This window comes from Telopea speciosissima, chromosome 4, assembly GCF_018873765.1.
Source record: "Telopea speciosissima isolate NSW1024214 ecotype Mountain lineage chromosome 4, Tspe_v1, whole genome shotgun sequence".
Classification (NCBI taxonomy): domain Eukaryota; kingdom Viridiplantae; phylum Streptophyta; class Magnoliopsida; order Proteales; family Proteaceae; genus Telopea; species Telopea speciosissima.
In genome coordinates this window covers 61,725,814-61,745,388 of record NC_057919.1, presented here as the reverse complement: position 1 = coordinate 61,745,388, position 19,575 = coordinate 61,725,814, and the positions used below count along the sequence as shown (strand labels likewise).

The window sequence follows — 19,575 nt, the reverse complement described above, 5'->3', positions numbered from 1 at the left end:
TCACCCTCTGAATGGAGGGCTATTTTATGGCTCATCGGGATTTGAATGACCTTACATTGGGAACCTTTTCCCATCAAAGAAACTTGCATTTTGAATAAGGAATTGAGGATTAAAAAATATGCTTAAGGGGATGGTGTGTAAATGGCCTGTAATTAATTCTCATCTCTAGCAACCACAAAAAAAAAAATAGTTAATCGTTATTGAGAGGATCCAAATCCTCAAGAGCAGAAAAGCACAAAATATTTAAAAGATAGATAAAGAAATAAAGATTCCAAATTTTAGATCCAACAACCCTTCCCCATAATTAACAGGTTCCTCAGTGACTGCCCCGTCTGACTCTTCTATAAGTACGTAATTGGACTTTGATCATGATGAGCTAATTAAACTTTCTCAATTAACTGATAAAAAGAGCTAAAGTTGGAGGAGATGGGCATCATAAACATGGAGAAGGGCAACCACCCAGTGGGAGAAGGGAATGGTAATGGTTTACTATCAGCGACTGAGCCACTCCTCAAGGCCCAGGAGCCACAGGATTGTTTGGTTTGCTTGGAAAAGCCTGGAGAACAAGATGAGCTCATATTCCAAACCCACCAAGGAAGGTCACTCTCCATGGTTCTCCTCAGCACTTTCGTTGCTGTTTGTGGGTCTTTCGAGTTTGGATCTTGCGTATGTCTCTCTTTCTTTTGCAAATTTTTATTTTTTCAAGTGCGGTGCACTGCTTAGTGCATCTCTCTCTCTCTCTCTCTCTCTATTTCTATATCTATGGAGAAGATTGATATGAGCTATTTTTTCCCATTCAAAACTTCTTTAATTTCAATTTATTGGCTGTGCAGGTGGGCTTTACGGCTCCTCTCCATAATGTCATCAAGGATGATCTTGGCCTGACTTTGTCTCAGGTTCGTTCATTATGTCTTCCTCTTGTTTGCTTTTTTACTTGCATTCTTACTAGCTGGCTAAATTATCGTCTCCAATTATCTGCCCCTCCATTTCTTCCAATTCCTCTAATAAGGGGGGAGTGGACCCCACCCGGATAGTGTGTTCGGGCAGGGGATAGGGTGGTCATTTCCGCCCCCTATGAGAGGAGTTGGAGGACATGGAGGGGCAGATAATTGGAGATGATAAAGATCCATGTAGTGTGTGTGGAGCATGCCTCATAATTAGATTGGATGAGTATCGACTGAGACTGATCTCAAATATTGACTGATCCTATACCAATTCACTGAATCACTGGTATGGTCTAAGGGTAAAAATGTAATAAAAATCCATTTTTTTATTAAAAGGCAAGGTCAATTCCATCCGCTCCAAACCGATTTGGTTCAAGTAAGCAGAATTGGCAATGGAAGCAGTTTCCATGGATTCTGATTAAGCCGGAATCTTAGTGGACCCTGGAAATACCTTAGAAATATTTGGAATCAACCAGAATCTTAAAGCATTAGATGGAGAGAACTTCTCAAAATAAATAGAGGGAACAAAGATCAGAACAATTTGACGTGGGACTAAAATTCCCAACATCTTAATACCCCTCTCGCGTGACCTCAGTTCTGATACCATGTTGGAGGGTAGGGGTGCAACAGGGTCGGGTTGTGCCGAACATTTTAAAACCCCAGTCCAACTCTGAGTCCCCTTAGTTTGGCCTAGACCCAACCCGGCTCGACCCTGACTAAGGGCCTAGAAAATCCAACTTTGACCCGTCCTCAGGGTCAGGCTTGGCTGACCCTGATTGGCCCTGGTCATGGAGCGGGGGAAGGGAGAGATGCATGGACTAGACTGAGTTCGGTTGGGTCGTGGAGAAAATTATCAAATTTACATAAAATAACACTATAATAAAATATATTATCATTTATTATCTTCATATATAATATATTATATAACAAAATATGTGTGTAACAACAGCTGCCTAGCGCGATTTGTGAGTTGTGGTGTGCTTTATGCCCATGCTCACTAAGAGGTCTCAAGTTCGAATCTCCTGCAAGCTGTTACCTTCCCCACTCCACAGTTCCTCCCCCCCCCCCCCCCCTCTCCCTCCCCCTCCCCCTCCCCCCTAAAGAAATATATATATAAAAGCTCACAATTCAGAAAAAAAAGAAAAAAAAAAAAAAAACAAAATATTTGTGACATTCAAAAATTAAGCTCAATGTGGGCTTTACTACTTTCAACTAGCCAATATGTATTATGGATGTTCTTATAGAAGTAATATCTATAATTGGGAATTGGGTTCTTGTTTGACTTGGTGAAAAAATGCAGTACTCCTTGTTTGGCTCCATAGTGAGTATTGGTGCAATGATCGGTGCAATCAGTAGTGGGTGGATTGCTGATTTCCTTGGCCGAAAAGCTGTGAGTGATGAACATCCATTAAGATGAGGAATTTGATATTGATAAACTAAAATTTCCTTCTCTAACTTCTTTTTGATTTCATTCTTTGTGTGGTTTAATGAATCAATGGATCGAGCACAGACCCTGAGAGTGTCATCGGTGTTGTGCATTGTAGGATGGCTTGCCATTTATTTCTCCAAGGTTATTAATTTGTTTGTTTCATCTCCACTACTTATACTCTCCTTACAAATTTGATAAAATTGAGTTCTTAAAATCTCCCTATATGTTCTTTTTTCTGTTTGTGACATTTTCTCAGTAACCTGATATCAATCTTAATGTTTCAAAAGGGTTATATATTACTGGATCTTGGAAGATTCTGCAATGGCTATGGAATTGGAGTGTTTTCCTATGTGGTATGATTTTCTTCATTTTCCCTATAATTCTGCTCACGAACAAATGCTTTTACAATTATTTCCTTTTTAAATCTACATAACTGAATTTCTATGAGAAGTAGGATACAATGTCAAGGTGTCTAACTAGCAAAACCCTTTGTGTGAATCAATTTCAAAGTTATTTTGGTTTGTAGGTGTTGCTGTTGGGTGTTTTCATCAATTTCAAGTTTGTAATGTCAATTAACCATATATATTTAGAGAGAGGATTCTCTGAGCAAACAGCATATATAGGGGATAGCACCAGTGGGTTGCGATAAAATAATATCATCCATACGAGGGTAGTGAGGTCATTTCATATGAGAAGGAGAGAGATAGACACAAAGGTGCTAGCATACTCTACTCTAGCGGCTTAGGAAAGCTTTCCCCATGCTTTTAATGAGAAACCAAAATAACTTTGGACCAAGTTTTTCTTCAGCCACGGTGAATCCATTCACCCTGGCCTCTAGATTGACAAGACAGGGTATCAGGAGGATGCTTTTAGACTTATACTAAAATCCTATAGGAGTTTGTAAACCCTAGGATGGTGGTTGAACCTTCATCCCATAGTGAAGGAAAATTTTGTCCAATAACTTTCGATTCTTTTCCCTTAATCCTGGAAGTGATATGCAGTTATTATCCCCAGAATACATATTCCAAGGGATTCTGTCTCATCTTTCCAACCCTCCTTGTAGGGGTGTCAATTGGCCTGCTCAGTTCGGTTTTGTCAGGCTGAATCTGTTTCAGTTCATAACTGGGTCAGCAAAGCCAAACCTGTAAGGCAACTCTCGGTTTTGGTCCGAGTTTTTGCCGGCTTTCATTAAGGGGCTCGTATTGGTTTGGTATGGTTTCGGTGTTAAATACACAAATTAAAAATATAATAAATGGTTTTTTTGTTTTATTGTCAGTTTAGTTTTAGGTTTGGTTTGATCTCCAGTTTCAGTCAGTTCATTCGGGCCGATAAGTTTCAATTTCTACTGGTTTTGGAAAACCCAAAACAAAGCCGAAATGATACACAGTTGGTTTAGTTCGATTTAGGTTAAACCAGACAATTTCAATCGGTCCAACTGGTTCGGGCTGGAATGTGACACCCCTAGCTCCTTGTGCTTGCTTTGTGCATATCCTCAAATTAATTTAAAGATGATGATTACCTCAACTACTTGAGGTCATCAATTTTATTATTTGTAGTTGAGGTGTTTGATTTGGGAAACTGGGTTCCTACTTGTAGTGTGACTTTCCTGCCAAACCATAAATCAAATCTTCCAACTTTCCTACCAAAAGTGCTTACTGATGAATGAACAGGTACCAGTCTTCATTTCAGAAATTGCACCAAAAGATCTCAGAGGTGGACTAGCCACTGCAAATCAGGTGAACTACTCATATTCTATTAGAACTAGAGATCCTTCATATAATCAACAATGACACTTCTGTTTACAGTTTATACTTAATTGTGCAGCTCATGATAGTTACTGGAGTTTCGGTTGCTTTTATATTGGGGACTATACTGAACTGGCGGACATTGGCACTGACTGGTAATTCCATGTACAGTTACTGAAATTTCTTCATTTAACTTTCATCATAAATGTGAAGTAATGGAGATTTACAGAGTTGAATGGCCAAATTTACAGGAATTATTCCCTGCATTGTTCTACTACTGGGTTTGTCCTTCATTCCTGAGTCTCCTAGATGGCTGGTAAGCTCATCTACTCCACTAGAAACAAGAAAGGAAATCATGTAATGCGCTTGATGTTTACATACACTATTGACTTTTCTTTCAGGCTATGGCTGGCCGCCAAAATAAGTTTGAAGCTGCATTGCAAAGGCTCCGCGGCAAGGATGCTGATATTTTAAAAGAAGCTTATGAGATCCAAGTTCATATTTTTTTTTCAGCTATAGAACCCCAATTCACTTGGAGAATGTAGCAAATTTCATTTTTATTAAGCCTTCTGTATGGTTTTGGCAGGATTCAATTGAAACTCTTCAACACCTCCCAGAAGCTAAAATGCTAGATTTGTTTCAAAGAAGTAACCTGAGATCTGTAATTGTAAGTCTTTTTTCTGACCCAGTAGCAAAGAACCATGACCTAGATGGGATTTCATAAAAATTTCCCTTTTTGGGCTACTAAGCTTTTGATGTTCAGGTAGGAGTTGGGTTGATGATGTTTCAACAATTTGGAGGAATCAATGGAATTTCATTTTACTTGAGCGAAATTTTCGCAACTGCAGGTAGACATTGTATTAGAATCATTCTCTCTCAATGAGACTCTGTTAACATATCTATACTAACTCTTTATCTAAATTGAGCTCTCAGGATTCCCTACCAATGTTGGGATTGTGCTTTATGCTTGTTTACAGGTTAACTCCCTCAATGTCCCAGACATTCTTATACTTTCTCTTGTTTTACAGAGCAGATTTCCCTCATGTCTTACATGATAACATCCTGCAGGTTCCTGTGACTGCTTTGGGTGCAATCTTAATTGATAAAGCTGGTAGAAGACCTCTTCTGTTGGTAAGGATTAGAATAAAGCCTCCACAGAATAAGAACACATTAAAAAAGAAACCTTCTTTGATACAATAGTTTTTGCTCTTTTCGTTTCAGATTTCTGCGTTGGGGTTGTTCATAGGCAGCACTCTTACAGGGATATCATTCTACATGAAGGTACTGATCATCAAGTTTCCAACCAAGAGCAATCCTTGAATTATTTTCAGGCCTCCACTATCTAGCTGTTCTTCTAACACTTCAAGATTCTGTTGTGAATCAGGTCAATGAATTATCACCTCAGTGGGTTCCTCTGTTGGTTCTTACTGGCATCATGGTAACAAGACTGTACTGTATATGATGAGAAATTTATTTGATATTACAAAGTTTCTGCATCCATATAGCTAGATTTGTAACAATCAAGTTAGTAAATGCACTTCATACAGATCAAACAGTTTTTTTCCAAAGAAACTTTGTTGCCAAGAGAAAGAGTCTAATTTCTTTATTTATGTGTTTGAAATGAGTTATGTTGAGGCCATGTAGAAGTTCTGCTATGTTTCAGCTGGCTAGTGATGATAACTAGTTTGAAGTGTTCCTGTGCTGCAACAAAATGAACTAAAGTGAAATTTTTTGATGTGGGTAGAGTGATTTCCCCTGTATGTGTTAAATTGAATTTATTGTGAATCCGGGAGCAGGTATATGTAGGATCTTTCTCAATAGGGATGGGTGCAGTTCCTTGGGTCATAATGTCTGAGGTAACTTGGAAGTTCTCAAAGTTTAATATTATTCAGCTTATCTTAATCTTTTATAACTTTCCTTTTGGTTTCCTTCTCTGTCTGTATGCAGATATTCCCCATTAATGTGAAGGGAACGGCTGGAAGTTTTGTTACACTTGTGAACTGGTTTGGGTGTTTTGTGAATTCTTACACTTTCAATTATCTCATTAGTTGGAGTTCTTATGGTAAGGAGATCTGATCTTAAAACCCTCTTTATGTTTGCTCATTTTTTGATTCGATATGGTGAGAGAATCCTTACTCAAACTTGTTCTTGTGGTTTTAGGTACTTTTTTCTTCTACGCTTTCGTGTGTGCTCTGGCTTTTCTATTTGTGGCCAAGGTTGTACCAGAAACAAAGGGGAAAACATTGGAAGAAATCCAAGCTTCCATGAATACTTAATAGAGAAAGCAGAAGAGAGGAGAAACAGAAAACAAGAGGGAGAATCATTGTTATTTTGTTGAGTTAGAGAAGAATGCAATTGTCGAAAGTTAATCTAGGGCATTTAGTTTGACAGATCAATCCAAAAATCTATTGTAACAGAAATGCCCAAATGGGTTTTTTGTCCAACTTCAAACAGAAATTAATATATTTTTGAGCAAATTATATGCACCCCCTCTCATGTTTGAAACAATAATAGAACATCCCCTGTTGTTTCAACAATTACGTCCCCATACCCATGAAGGCTGACAGTGTTAGTAAAGTGTTAGTTTTAAAATATAAAAAGACATTTTTACCTTTATTATATTTTGAACCAAAATGATAAAGGGGAAATATCATCCCCCTCCGCTCTAAGTTTCCATAATATCAACCCAATCCCCAAGTTTTGAAAAACAATAATGCCCTCCCCTACTTTTTAAAGATTCTATCATCTGTACCCTAATCGTTAAAAAAGGCCATTAAGTGATGATGTGGCATGTACAAAATTTTTAAAACCCCAAAATACCCTTAATATAATTCTATTCCAATTTTGCCCTCCCCTACTTTCCCTTTTGCGTCTTGTTCTCCCATTTCCTCTTCTTCCTCTGTACGTTTATTCTTCTTCTTCTTCTTCTTCCGCCAGCACCACCATCATCGCCACCACTACCACCTCCGATCCTCTTCCACCGCCAGCATCACCACCACCGTCGAAACCCCTATAGGGAAGGCTGAGGTGTAATAGGCGGGAAAGTCCCTGAGTCTGGTTGATTGTTGGATAATTCGAGTAGACCTGCGAATAGGTATAAGTGCAAAAGCATCATGTCTCTCATCAACATTGGGAATAATATTGGGTTCATTGTCGCCGGTATTACTATCTAGTTGGTTTGGCACAAGAGGTAAGGGAGCAAATTCCATGTCAAAGTCACTGTAATCAATTGAAAGTGACCTAGTCTCCCCCTGAATTTGATCCCTGGCAACAAAGAAAAATTGAGATTCATGAAAAGTAACATCACGAGAAATATAGAGTTTTCTCGCAGAGGGATCGTAGCACTTATAACCCTTTTTTACAGATGAGTATCTCAAAAAAATGCAATTATGGGCTCTTAGATCAAGATTCCCTCCAGTTTGGGAATGAACAAAGCACACATAGCCAAAGGTGCGCAAATGAGAAGTATTAAAAGATCTGCCATGAAGGACTTCCATAGGGGATACATATTTCAAAATCTTACTGGGAAGGCAATTTATCTAATAACAACTTGTGAGGACAGCATCAGACCAATATATTCTGGGAAGATTCCCATGAAAAAGGACAGACCTAGTCACCTTAAGGAGATGTCTATTCTTTCGTTCAACAACCCCATTTTGTTGGGGGGTGTGCCAACACAAGAGGTTTGATGGACAATACCAAGACTAGTGACAAAGGCTTCAAAAGGTTTATTTGTATACTCAGTACCATTATAAGTTCGAAGGACCTTGATATGACTATTAAACTGAGTATGAATCATATTACAGAATTGTTGGAATACTTGTAAAACTTCAGTCTTAGAGATCAACAAATAAATCCATGCAGTATGAGATTTGTCATCAATAAATGTAATAAAGTACTTGTATCCATCACAGGAATCAATGGGTGCAGGACCCCAGACATCAGAATGAACAATCTCAAACAGTTCAGAGGAAATATGATTACTATGAGAAAAAGGTAATCTATGTTGTTTAGAAAAATGACAAATCTCACAATTACTGGAATTAAGTGATAAAGAGGGACTGAGGCAGTGAAGCACTTGATCAGAAGGGTGTCCCATTCTCCAATGCCACAACTGAGACACATCAGTTTGATCTTGATGCCTAATTAAAGCCTTACTAGTAAACTCTAGAATGTAGAGACCTTGACGCAGGTAGCCTTCACCAATCGTCTTCCCTGTGATTTTGTCCTGAAATAGAACCTTGTTTGGGAAGAAAATTATGTGACAGTTCAAATCTTTAGTAAGTTTGCTCACAGATAATAAATTAGATGATAAGAATGGCACAAATAAAGCATCACAAGCAGTGGAAAAAATGTGGTCTTTGCCAACTCCTTGGATCGGGACCTGAGCACCATTAGCCACAGTAATTGGTGGTCTGGGAGTCTTAGAATCGGTGCGTAAATCAGTTAAAAAATGTGTTAAACAACACATATGGTCAGTGGCCCCTGTATCAACTATAAAATAATTTTGAACTGATGGAAGACCAGTAAGAACTTTACCAGTCAATTGAGCAACATGTCCAGAATCAGGGGCAGCAGGGTGAGTGCCACTGGTTTGTAGAAGTTGTTGCAGTTATTGGCTTAATTTTTCCAAGGAAATTTGAAACTCAGTTGAGCTGGTTTGAGCAGCCACTTTATCACTTTTTAAATCAGCACCTTTCTCTTTGTTGGGGCACAAATGTGGATTCAAAATCCAACATCTATCCTTAGTATGGCCAAATATTTTAAAGAATAAATAAAAATTGGCCATTTGTGTAAAAAGTAAAATAAAAATTACATGTAAAATGTATTATTACTAAATATGGTATGGAATTTAAGCAGTTTCTACAATCACATGGAGTAATTATTACAAAAGTTTCTTTTTAAGGTTTGAAAATTTTCACTTCCCTTCCCTTTAGTTCTCCTTGCAACCAAACATAGCCTAAGGGAGTACCCTTTGTTTTGATGATCTTTCAATATTGAAATCTTAATTAAACATGTGATACTTTTTTTTAGGTTTTATTTTTTTTAATAAAACAAGGTGAACTCTTATTGTTGCAAAGGCCTGTTATTTTTTCAAATTTCACAAAGAATCTATACTGCCACGTGGATAGTTGATACGTCTATTCCAATTGTTGGATAAAGAGGGATTGTCAAGATTGGCCATGTGTCAAATTTCAGAATCTAATTTAATAAAATACCCCTTTTTTGTATTGCCACACAACCAGTTTATGTTGATGCATGTATATAAGTATTCTAGACATTACCATGCACTCTCCCCAATATAAGTGGGAACAAACGGGTTTTTGATTACAAACCATAAAAAGGATGGTTCATATTTATCTTGTGATTTTCAGAAACATCACCTTGCATTGTTATATGGGTAACTACCCATAGAATAAACAAATGTGAAAGGTCCCTCATCACGTGGGCAAAAACTTCCATGAAGAAAATCTTTAGCAAACACATGCTTCTTAGACATGAAAACAAGAGCCAGCATATTAGCAACATTATACAGACTAAAAGTACTTGAAAACCAGACACAAAACATCATTCCCTTAGGAGTTATATATATTTTTTGGGGTGAATAAACAAATATATTAAACCCCAAGAAAGGGGGAAAAAAAGAGAGGCAAAGATGCCACCAAGAGGCACTATACCCTAGACAAACAAAGAGAAAAATAATAGGAACAAAACATCAACCCTAAGACTGCTGGAAAATGCAAACTTGAAGGGAATAAGGGATAAACTACAATTTTCCAATCGGCCGAGCTTAAAAAATAAGGGACAAACCTAATACGGTGATTCTTCCTCCTAGGGGTGTCAACCAGTTGGGCCAAACCAAGCTTAACCAACTTCAAGCCTTGCATTGTGACCACCTGTTTAGCTAATCCGGCCGGGCTTGGACGAGCTCAGTCGATCTCAAGCTATAATCGGGTATTATTATCCGACCTTAACCAGGTTATGGGTTTGTTTAACTCTAGTTTGTCTTTAAACAGACTCTAAACAATGTTACCTAAAATTGGTCTCTAAAGTAGGCTCGAAGGGAAAAAATAATAATTTTAAATTCAATGCCAACTTTGTTCTTGTAATCAAGTGAAAATTTGACATCTCTGTGGAGATCTGAGAGAATACCAGTTTTTCCTAGTCATCAAGATTGATCCCTGGTGTTCCAGTGGAGACTTTCCATGGGGAATCGAATTGGAGAACTTATAAATTCCATGGGGATTTGATGGTAAAAATTGTTCTGGCAGTTAGGTTGCAAAAGTTGTTCCAGCAGGCAAGACTAAATTTTTGTCACATCGTCTATTTTAGATCTCTAACTAATGTACTTCGAAAAGAAAATATTTGGTAGACTGACCAATAAATGAAGCATCAATGGTTCGAAGCTGGGTGCATCTCAGCCACATGTCATAGCCCGCCCAATTATGGCCCAAGGCCAAGACTTGTAAGGCCCTTCGACATGGACCTTGGGCCAAGGAAGAACCAAGGTCTAGAAATCTCCACATTTAAAGAGGCTAGACTTATTCTAGAACCTCTAGGAGTCAAGAATACATCAACGGACTTATCTTTACCTTTTCGCCTCTCCCTATTGGAATTGGCTTCCCTTCCATGGGCTTGCTCGCTCAATGTCATGTCCACGACCTCGGAAGGGTTAGTAGACATCTCCACAAGTATGCTCCCTCATAACCGAAGCTCTGATACCACAATTGTTACGAACTTAGACCTCTCTAAGCAATCACGCCGGCACTTAGCACTCATACTAGCACTAAGTCAGCCTTTCTACAACTCTAGCAAGGGACTTGGGAAGTGATCTTAGAGAACTCAAGAGAGTTTGAGTGAATGGAACTTGTATTGCACTAGAAAGCTTGAATACAAAGCTTGAAAGCTAACTTGTTTAGTGTCTTGGCCAAATGAGGTCACCTCTATTTATAGGCATCCCAACCTACAATGAATGACTAGGATCTATACAAGTGTCCTCCATCCAACGGTGATTGGACGCTTGGATTCTTTATTTCTTTATTTATTTGTTGCCGCTTGATTCTGAATTTGCTGAGGTAGATGACCTTTATAAGAGATAGGGAATGGTCGGATGAACCCAAGATTAACTTGTAGTAACTCCGATGATAAAGTTAGAATCGGGCAATCGGTAAATAAGTGTGAAATACAGTAAGAGTAATAAATGTGAATGCTTATTCTTGTTAGACATTGTTCCGTATATAGTCCGGGTCGGTTTGTATTACGATCCGTTTGGGTGGATGGTGAATTGTTATAGCTTCTTTGACTATCTTGAAAGGGATTTAGAAAACATATCTCAAGTGTATTAATGATATGGGGTCCACACGGTTGTATGCTGATGACAACCTCCCTACCATGCAGCCACGTGTATAAGCATATTTTATGCATATCATTACTCTTTAAAATATTTTGTGCTTTTCTGCTCCTGAGGATTTTGATCCTCTCAATAACAATTAACCACCATTGTGTGTTTTTTTTTTTTGGGATAAATTTCATGGACACCCCCTGTAAGTATTCATTATGTCACAGACATCCCAAACTTTGAAAAAATATCACAGACTGCCCTTATTTTATAATTATATTTCAACTTAGTCCATTCCGTTAGGCTTTTGTAGTTAAGTTGCTGTTATTTTTTTTATAATGGTCAAATTACCCAACTTACCATAATTCCCTTAAGGGTAAAACACCCATTTACCCAAAAAAACAAAACTCATCCATCGTTTTCACCCCTTTAAAATTTCGCTGGGCTGAAGAAAGAAGATGCAAGAACTGTGAAGTTGTACAGGCACTCGACACCATTGTTGGACCCATTTCCTTGCTTTGAAGACGGAAGAAGGAAGAACACCAACACCAGTATGTTTTCCCCCATTGATCTATCATCATTGTCTCTCTCCTAAAATATCCTCAAAATAGAGAAGGGCTAAAATTTGTAGAGATGAAATCTCTTTTCCTTTTATTTTTTTCCCCTTCTTTTCTTTCTGAAGTTTCAATTTGGATCTCTTACCCAACAAATCAACAGGACCTAAACGAACTAAATGGAAACAATTTTCTTCATCGACAAATCAATAAGAACAACTATACCAAATGTAGAACTGTGGAAGACGAATGAATACGAGACACTGAAAGAATTTAGAAGATACCCAAAATCTAAAACCTTCAAATAAACACGCATGATCAGATACCCACAACCAAAATGCACCAAATAATTATAAACTAAACTACAACTATGGAACAAAGAAAGGTAAAAAGAGAGATTGATTCATTTGTGGGTTTTTTTTGTCCTTGGTTTGATGGGTTTTATATATGATAAGGTAAGATGTAACGTTGCTCTCTACATTGGCATCGGCAGAAGAAATCAGAGAAAAAGGAGATGACTGGGAGGGTGGAGGGTATGGGTGTGGGGTGGAATGTTGGTATCGAACAACTGAGTGGGGCACCTGTTTCTACAGGTTACTTCCAATTCAATATTCCTCCCAAACCGAAAATTTCCAATTTCATTCAAAGAACATGGATCCCTACAACTCATCACTCGACTCTGCTCGTTTACACATTTATGTATTAAATAAAGGGAAATTTTCATCGCCACCCCCTCAAATGGACCAATATCTTAATGTCAAAATGCCACACCACTAAGGGTCAATATATCACTTTGTGCCCAAAAACTAATGGAAAAAACTTTTTAACTGTTAATTAGTGATGTCAGCATGTCAATTTTTTTTAAAAGACTATTTTGCCCTTCCCCTTAAAACAACTAAACCTAATCTAGTCTTCTTCTTCCTCAGTCGACTTCCCATCTCTGCAACTGGCACCGCTGTCCATCTCTCTCCTCTACACCCTTTGTTGGAATTTTTCAAAATATTGATGTGGACTTTTAGTCCCACATCGGCTATGAAAGAAAAGCTCATTGGGTTTATATGTGTTAATAGTTAGTAGTTATTATTATCACATGTAATGCTAGAAGAGATTGTACGGGGCACTTGCGAGCGAGGATGGTAACCGTTCGAATGCGTACTCTTATGTGTGTACGTGCGCGTGCGTGAGGCGTAATGTGGCGCTTTGATGGCGTACTTTGCACTTTGCACGTGCATATCGTCGTAGTATGTCGCCTTAATCTTTTTGGGATCGATGATGTCTGATCAAAGGGTGCTTAGGATCTATCCGACCGTTGGATCGGTGGCTGATCAAAGAGGGAGTGCAACCCTTGGTTTAACATTGACCCCAAGAGTTGCAGTCCACACGAACAACCAAGGGAGCCCAGCCCAATAGTCATGACCTGTCAGGTCAAGCCATATGAGCCAATGGGTGTGACCCATCCAAACAGGCCTTGTGGGCCTATAAATGGGCCACGAATTCTCTCAGTCCGATGTATCAAAAAATCTCTAATAGCTTCACAATGTTACTGTCTCTGCAACCAGTAACAGTCCGCCTGATTTATCTTGGGAGGCAGGTTTGCTGCAACCCTTTGCAGGATTAGGAGGATGCAAATACTGTCTTAAGGACAGAACGATTTCATTCGACTCAGGCCATCTTTCTGTCCTCTCCTTTTGTTACAGTTTTTTAACAATCTTAAGACAGTACTTGTTCAATAGAGGAGACTGCAATCATGAAGATACCTGGGAACGAGATAAGCAAACTTGAGAAGTTTGATGGGTCATTTTTCAAATGTTGGAAAGGGAAGATGTATTTCTTCCTTACTGCTTTGAAACTTGCTCATGTCCTAAATGAAGAGAAGCCAGTAGCACCGACACCGACAGACACCACTGCAGAAGCTTTAAGTGGAGAGACACCGATGCAGAAACAGCAGCGCCAGAAGTGGGAGCAAGACGACTTCATGTGCAAGGGCTACATCCTCAATGGGTTATCAAACACACTTTATGATGTGTATGAGCCCAAATTTGCAGACAGCACGTCGAGAGAACTATGGGAGGATCTCGACAAAAAGTATAAAATTGAGGATACTGGCAACAAGAAGTTTCTTATAAGTAAGTTGTTTGATTACAGGATGGTAGGAGATAAGTCTATTATTTCACAAACCTATGAGTTCCAAGGTCTCATGAATCAAATCATCTCTGAGGGCCATTCTCTTGATGAATCTTTTCAAGTGTCATCTATTATTTCAAAGTTACCTTTTGCTTGGAAAGATTGTCAGAAAGAGTTGAAACAGAAGAAGGATGCAATGACTATGCAAGAGTTGATTAAGTATATCCAAGTTGAAGAGAATTCTGGCAAACTGGATAAACTTGAATAAGAGAAAAAATCTCCAAAGGCTCATGTCATAGAAAATGCATCTTCTAAGGGCAAGAAGAGAAAGTATGATGGGAAAGGCACTGTTTCTGAACAGAAGAAGGGTACATTTATTAACCCCAAAGCGGCTTGCTGAAAATGCAGAAAAGCTGATCATTTCAGGAAACAGTGCAGAATTTATATCAAGGAGAAGCAACAAAAGGACCAAGCCAACATGGTTAACAATGATGACTGGGTTGCTATGATATTTGAGGTATATGCAGTGGGTGATGATGAGGAATGGTGGATCGATTCCGGTGCAACCAAACATGTTGTCAAGAACAAAAATTTATTCAAAGTTTATGAACCTATAGCAAATGGACAAGATCTCTTTATGGGAAATTCTTCAACTGCTAAGGTCATAGGTAAAGGCATAGCGGTTTTAAATCTCACATCCAGGAAAAAGCTTACTTTGAATGATGTACTTCATGTTCCTGATATTAGGAAGAATTTAATCTCTGTAAGCTTGCTTGACAAACATGAATTTAAAATCCACTTTGAGTTAGGGAACATCATAGTGTCCAAAGGGGGAGTTTATGTTGGGAAAAGATATGCATCGAACAGGATGTATAAATTTAATATGATTAATGAAAATTCATCTTCTGCTTACATTGTTTCTACTTTTGATACATGGCATTCTAGACTTGGACATGTTAATTATAAGTGCATGAGAAATATGGTTAAATTAGGTTTATTACCAAAATACACATCTTCTAGTCATGACAAATGTTCTGTATGCATCAAGTCTAAAATTGCTAAAAAATTTTTTAAGAAAGTAGAAAGGAATACACAACTCTTAGAATTAGTACATTTTGATTTGTGTGAGTTAGAAGGTATTCTAACTAGAGGTGGTAAAAGATATTTCATCACATTTATAGATGACTGTTCGAAATACACATATGTATATCTGTTAAGGACTAAAGATGAGGCTTTGGAGAAATTCAAAATCTACAAAGCCGAAGTGAAAAACCAATTGGATCGTAAGATTAAAATCTTACGAACTAATAGGGGAAGGGAATACTTCTCCACTGATGATTTTTGTGAAGTTTATAAAATTATCCATCAAACAACGACACCCTATAGTCCTCAATAGAATGGAGTAGCAGAAAGGAAAAATAGGACTCTAACAGAAATGGTGAATACACTTTTACTTACTTCTGATTTACCAAAGAATTTATGGGGGGAAGCATTAATGACTGCTTGATATATACTTAACCGTATACCCCATAAAAAGACTAGTATTACTCCCTATAAATATTGGATGAAGAGAAAACCTTCTCTTGGATATTTCAAAGTATGGGGATGTAGAGCAGTGGTAAGATTAACTGATCCAAAAAGACCTAAATTAGGTAAAAAGGCAATTGAATGTATTTTCATTGGCTATGCCCAACATAGCAAGGCCTATAGATTTCTAACGATGGAATCTACAGAGACCGTTAGCCAAAATACAATTTTAGAATCTAGAGATGCTGAGTTCTTTGAGGATTCATTCTCTAGAAAACGAAAGAATGAAAATACAAACAAGGAGGATCAAGATATTGTTCAATCAAATTCTGAGAATAATGAGAGTGTTGAACTTAAAAGAAGCAAAAGAGTTAGAGTGAAAAAATCATTTGGTTCAGATTTCTATCAATTCTTGGTAGAAGGAAACATAAATGAAGTTACATATTCTTGTGTGTATAATGTTGAACATGATCCATTGACTTTTCGAGAAGCCACGAATTCTCAAGATTCTATTTTTTGGCAAGAAGCTATAAATGATGAAATGGATTCTCTTATGGGTAATAAAACATGGGTTTTAACAGATTTACCTCCTGAACTTAAATCTATTGGTTGTAAGTGGATTTTTAAGCGAAAGCTTAAAGCTGATGGAACCATTGATAAGTTTAAAGCTAGGCTTGTAGCCAAGGGTTTTAAGCAAAAAGAAGGTATTGATTATTTCAATACATATGCTCCTGCTGCTAGAATTAGTACAATTAGATTGTTAATTGCTTTAGCATCAATTAATAAACTTGTTATACACCAAATGGATGTTAGAACTGTTTTTCTAAATGGAGATTTAGAAGAAGAAGTTTATATGGAACAACCTGAAGGGTTTGTTTTGAAAGGCTAGGAAAGTAAGGTTTGTAAACTAGTCAAATCTGTATATGATTTAAAACACGCTCCTAAGCAATGGCATGATAAATTTGACCAAAAAATTGTAGCAAATGGATTTAGAATAAATGAATCTGATAAATGTATTTATTCTAAATTCAAGAATGGACATGGTGTTATAATATGTTTATATGTTGATGATATATTAATCTTTGGTATTAATACAAGCACTGTTTTGGAGACAAAGGCCTTCCTATCTTCGTGTTTTGATATGAAAGATATGGGTGAAGCAAATGTAATTTTGGGAATCAAAATTGTTAGATCCTCTGATTGTATTTCTTTAACACAGTCTCATTACATAAAGAAAATATTAAAGAAATTCAATCATGAGGACTGTAAACCAGTTGCTACCCCATATGATCATTCTATTAGATTAACTTCTAATGAAGGAAATTGTATGTCTCAATTGGAATACGCTAGTATCATTGACAGCTTAATGTATGTCATGCAGTGTACTCGTCCTGGTATAGCTTTTGATGTTGGTGTTTTGAGTAGGTTTACTCATAACCCTGGACAAATTCATTGAAATACAGTTTCTAGAGTACTTAAGTACTTAAAGGGCACAATGAATTATGCATTAAGTTATAAGGATTCTTCCGTAGTACTAGAAGGATACACAGATGCTAATTGGATCACAGGATCCGATGAATCAAAGTCCACAAGTGGTTGGATATTTATCTTGGGTGGAGGATCAATTTCTTGGGGATCCAAGAAACAGACTGTAGTTTCACACTCCACTATGGAGTCTGAATTTATCGTTTTAGCAATGGCAGTAAAGGAAGCAGAATGGCTTAGGAACCTCTTAACAGAGATTACTCTGTGGCCTAAGCTAATGCCTGCTATATCAATATCTTGTGATAATGAAGTAACATTATCAAGGGCTTATAATAAAGTCTACAATGAAAAGTCAAGGCATATCAGTTTAAGACATAGCTATGTAAGAGAACAACTCATCAAAGGAGTTGTGACTATTAGTTATGTAAAGTCAAAGGAAAGTTTAGTTGATCCCTTTACAAAAGGCCTAGGTAGGGATGCGGTATGGAAGACTTCCAGGGAGATGGGTTTAAAGCTTTTAAATGAGAGGTAACCTGCAAGTGGAAACCAACTAGACACTAGACCAATATCTAGTCAACTAGTTCAATGAAAAAATACTTGTAGTAATAACCGGCTATGCACTCAACTAGTAGAGATAAGATCTCTTGACATCTCCAGGTAGTGCATGTTTGTATGGAGAAACCGACAGAGGGTAGGATCAATCCTTCAATGAGTCTATACCTTATAGACAATGCAAGTCATACAATTGTATTTTATTAGATTCACCTATATAAGTACAGGAAGTAGGGCCGCTTCTGCGAGATTCAAAGCTTGTCTCTAAGGCACTTATGAAAACCTAAGATGAAAGCACAAGGCCATAAATGTGCGAGTGTTATTGAAACTAAGTTCAAGTAAATCATATGTCTAGTATATTAGATTTGTCGCTATAAAATTCTAAGTTCAAGGCTACGGCTACTTCGTTTTTGACAAGTACTAATGTATTTTGACAACATAAAGGTTCAAATCAAAAGACACCTTTATGTAAGTATAATTTAGAAGTACAGAGAATTTATTGACTGAGGCACAATTATTTTAAAAAATTGGGAGAAATTATTGGAATTTTTCAAAATATTGATGTGGACTTTTAGTCCCACATCGGCTATGAAAGGAAAGCTCATTGGGTTTATATGTGTTAGCAGTTAGTAGTTATTATTATCACATGTAATGCTAGAAGAGATTGTACGGTGCACTTGCGAGTGAGGACGGTAACTGTCCGAGCGCATACGCGTACTAGTGTGCGTGCGCATGTGTGAGGCGCAATGTGGCGCTTTGATGGTGCACTTTGCACTTCGCACGTACGCATCGTCGCAGTATGTCGCCTTAATCTTTTCGGGATCGACGGTGTCTGATCAAAGGGTGCTTAGGATCGATCCGACCGTTGGATCGGTGGCTGATCAAAGAGGGAGTGTAACCCTTGGTTTAACATTGACCCCAAGAGTTGCAGCCCACACGAACAGCCAAGGGAGCCTAACCCAATAGTTATGACCTGTCAGGTCAAGCCATATGAGCCAATGGGTGTGACCCATCCGAACAGGCCTTGTGGGCCTATAAATGGGCCACGAATTCTCTCAATCCAATATATTAAAAAATCTCTGATAGCTTCACAGTGTTACTGTCTCTGCAACCAGTAACAATCCGCCTGATTTATCTTGGGAGGCAGGTTTGCTGCACCCCTTTACAGGATTAGGAGGGTGCAAATACTGTCTTAAGGACAGAACGATTTCGTTCGACTCAGGCCATCTTTCTGTCCTCTCCTTTTGTTACAGTTTTTTAACAATCTTAAGACAGTACTTGTTCAATGGAGGAGACTGCAATCATAAAGATACCTGGGAACGAGATAAGCAAACTTGAGAAGTTTGATGGGTCATTTTTCAAACGTTGGAAAGGGAAGATATATTTCTTCCTTACTGCTTTGAAACTTGCTCATGTCCTGAACGAAGAGAAGCCAGTAGCACTGACACCGACAGACACCACTGCAGAAGCTTCAAGTGGAGAGGCACCGGTGCAGAAACAGCAGCCCCAGAAGTGGGAGCAAGACGACTTCATGTGCAAGGGCTACATCCTCAATGGGTTATCAAACACACTTTATGATGTGTATGAGCCCAAATTTGCAGACAGCACGTCAAGAGAACTATGGGAGGATCTCGATAAAAAGTACAAAATTGAAGATGCTGGCAACAAGAAGTTTATTATAAGTAAGTTGTTTGATTACAGGATGGTACGAGATAAGTCTATTATTTCACAAACCTGTGAGTTGCAAGGTCTCATGAATCAAATCATCTCTAAGGGCCATTCTCTTGACGAATCTTTCCTAGTATCATCTATTATTTCAAAGTTACCTTTTGCTTGGAAAGATTTTTACCAAGTCGTTGGGGTTTCCTTGCTGTGA

General features: G+C 38.0%; 2 protein-coding genes across 2 annotated transcripts; both read left to right on the top strand.

The window, feature by feature from the left end:
• The first annotated feature begins 449 nt into the window (after nucleotides 1–449).
• On the top strand, nucleotides 450–6,394 carry LOC122658618 (sugar transporter ERD6-like 7). Its single transcript, XM_043853642.1, has 18 exons — nucleotides 450–666; nucleotides 834–896; nucleotides 2,245–2,334; nucleotides 2,455–2,514; nucleotides 2,661–2,726; nucleotides 4,044–4,109; nucleotides 4,198–4,273; nucleotides 4,370–4,434; nucleotides 4,520–4,612; nucleotides 4,705–4,785; nucleotides 4,882–4,966; nucleotides 5,052–5,095; nucleotides 5,187–5,249; nucleotides 5,340–5,399; nucleotides 5,503–5,556; nucleotides 5,915–5,974; nucleotides 6,066–6,180; nucleotides 6,279–6,394. Exons 1-18 carry the CDS (start codon nucleotides 610–612, stop codon nucleotides 6,392–6,394), a joined length of 1,314 nt encoding a protein of 437 aa, XP_043709577.1. The 5' UTR covers nucleotides 450–609.
• A 12,590-nt stretch (nucleotides 6,395–18,984) lies between these two features.
• On the top strand, nucleotides 18,985–19,575 carry LOC122659507. The gene has a single exon (XM_043854610.1). The coding sequence runs from the start codon at nucleotides 18,985–18,987 to the stop codon at nucleotides 19,573–19,575; it is 591 nt and encodes a 196-aa protein (XP_043710545.1).

Bases quoted from the DNA above. Each gene is read 5' to 3' on its own strand.
- LOC122659507 (XM_043854610.1), top strand. From the start codon at position 18,985: ATGGAGGAGACTGCAATCATAAAGATACCTGGGAACGAGATAAGCAAA.
- LOC122658618 (XM_043853642.1), top strand. From the start codon at position 610: ATGGTTCTCCTCAGCACTTTCGTTGCTGTTTGTGGGTCTTTCGAGTTT. The intron at 2,335-2,454 runs GTGAGTGATGAA...GATCGAGCACAG, and splicing joins ATTTCCTTGGCCGAAAAGCT to ACCCTGAGAGTGTCATCGGT. The intron at 5,400-5,502 runs GTACTGATCATC...GTTGTGAATCAG, and splicing joins GGATATCATTCTACATGAAG to GTCAATGAATTATCACCTCA.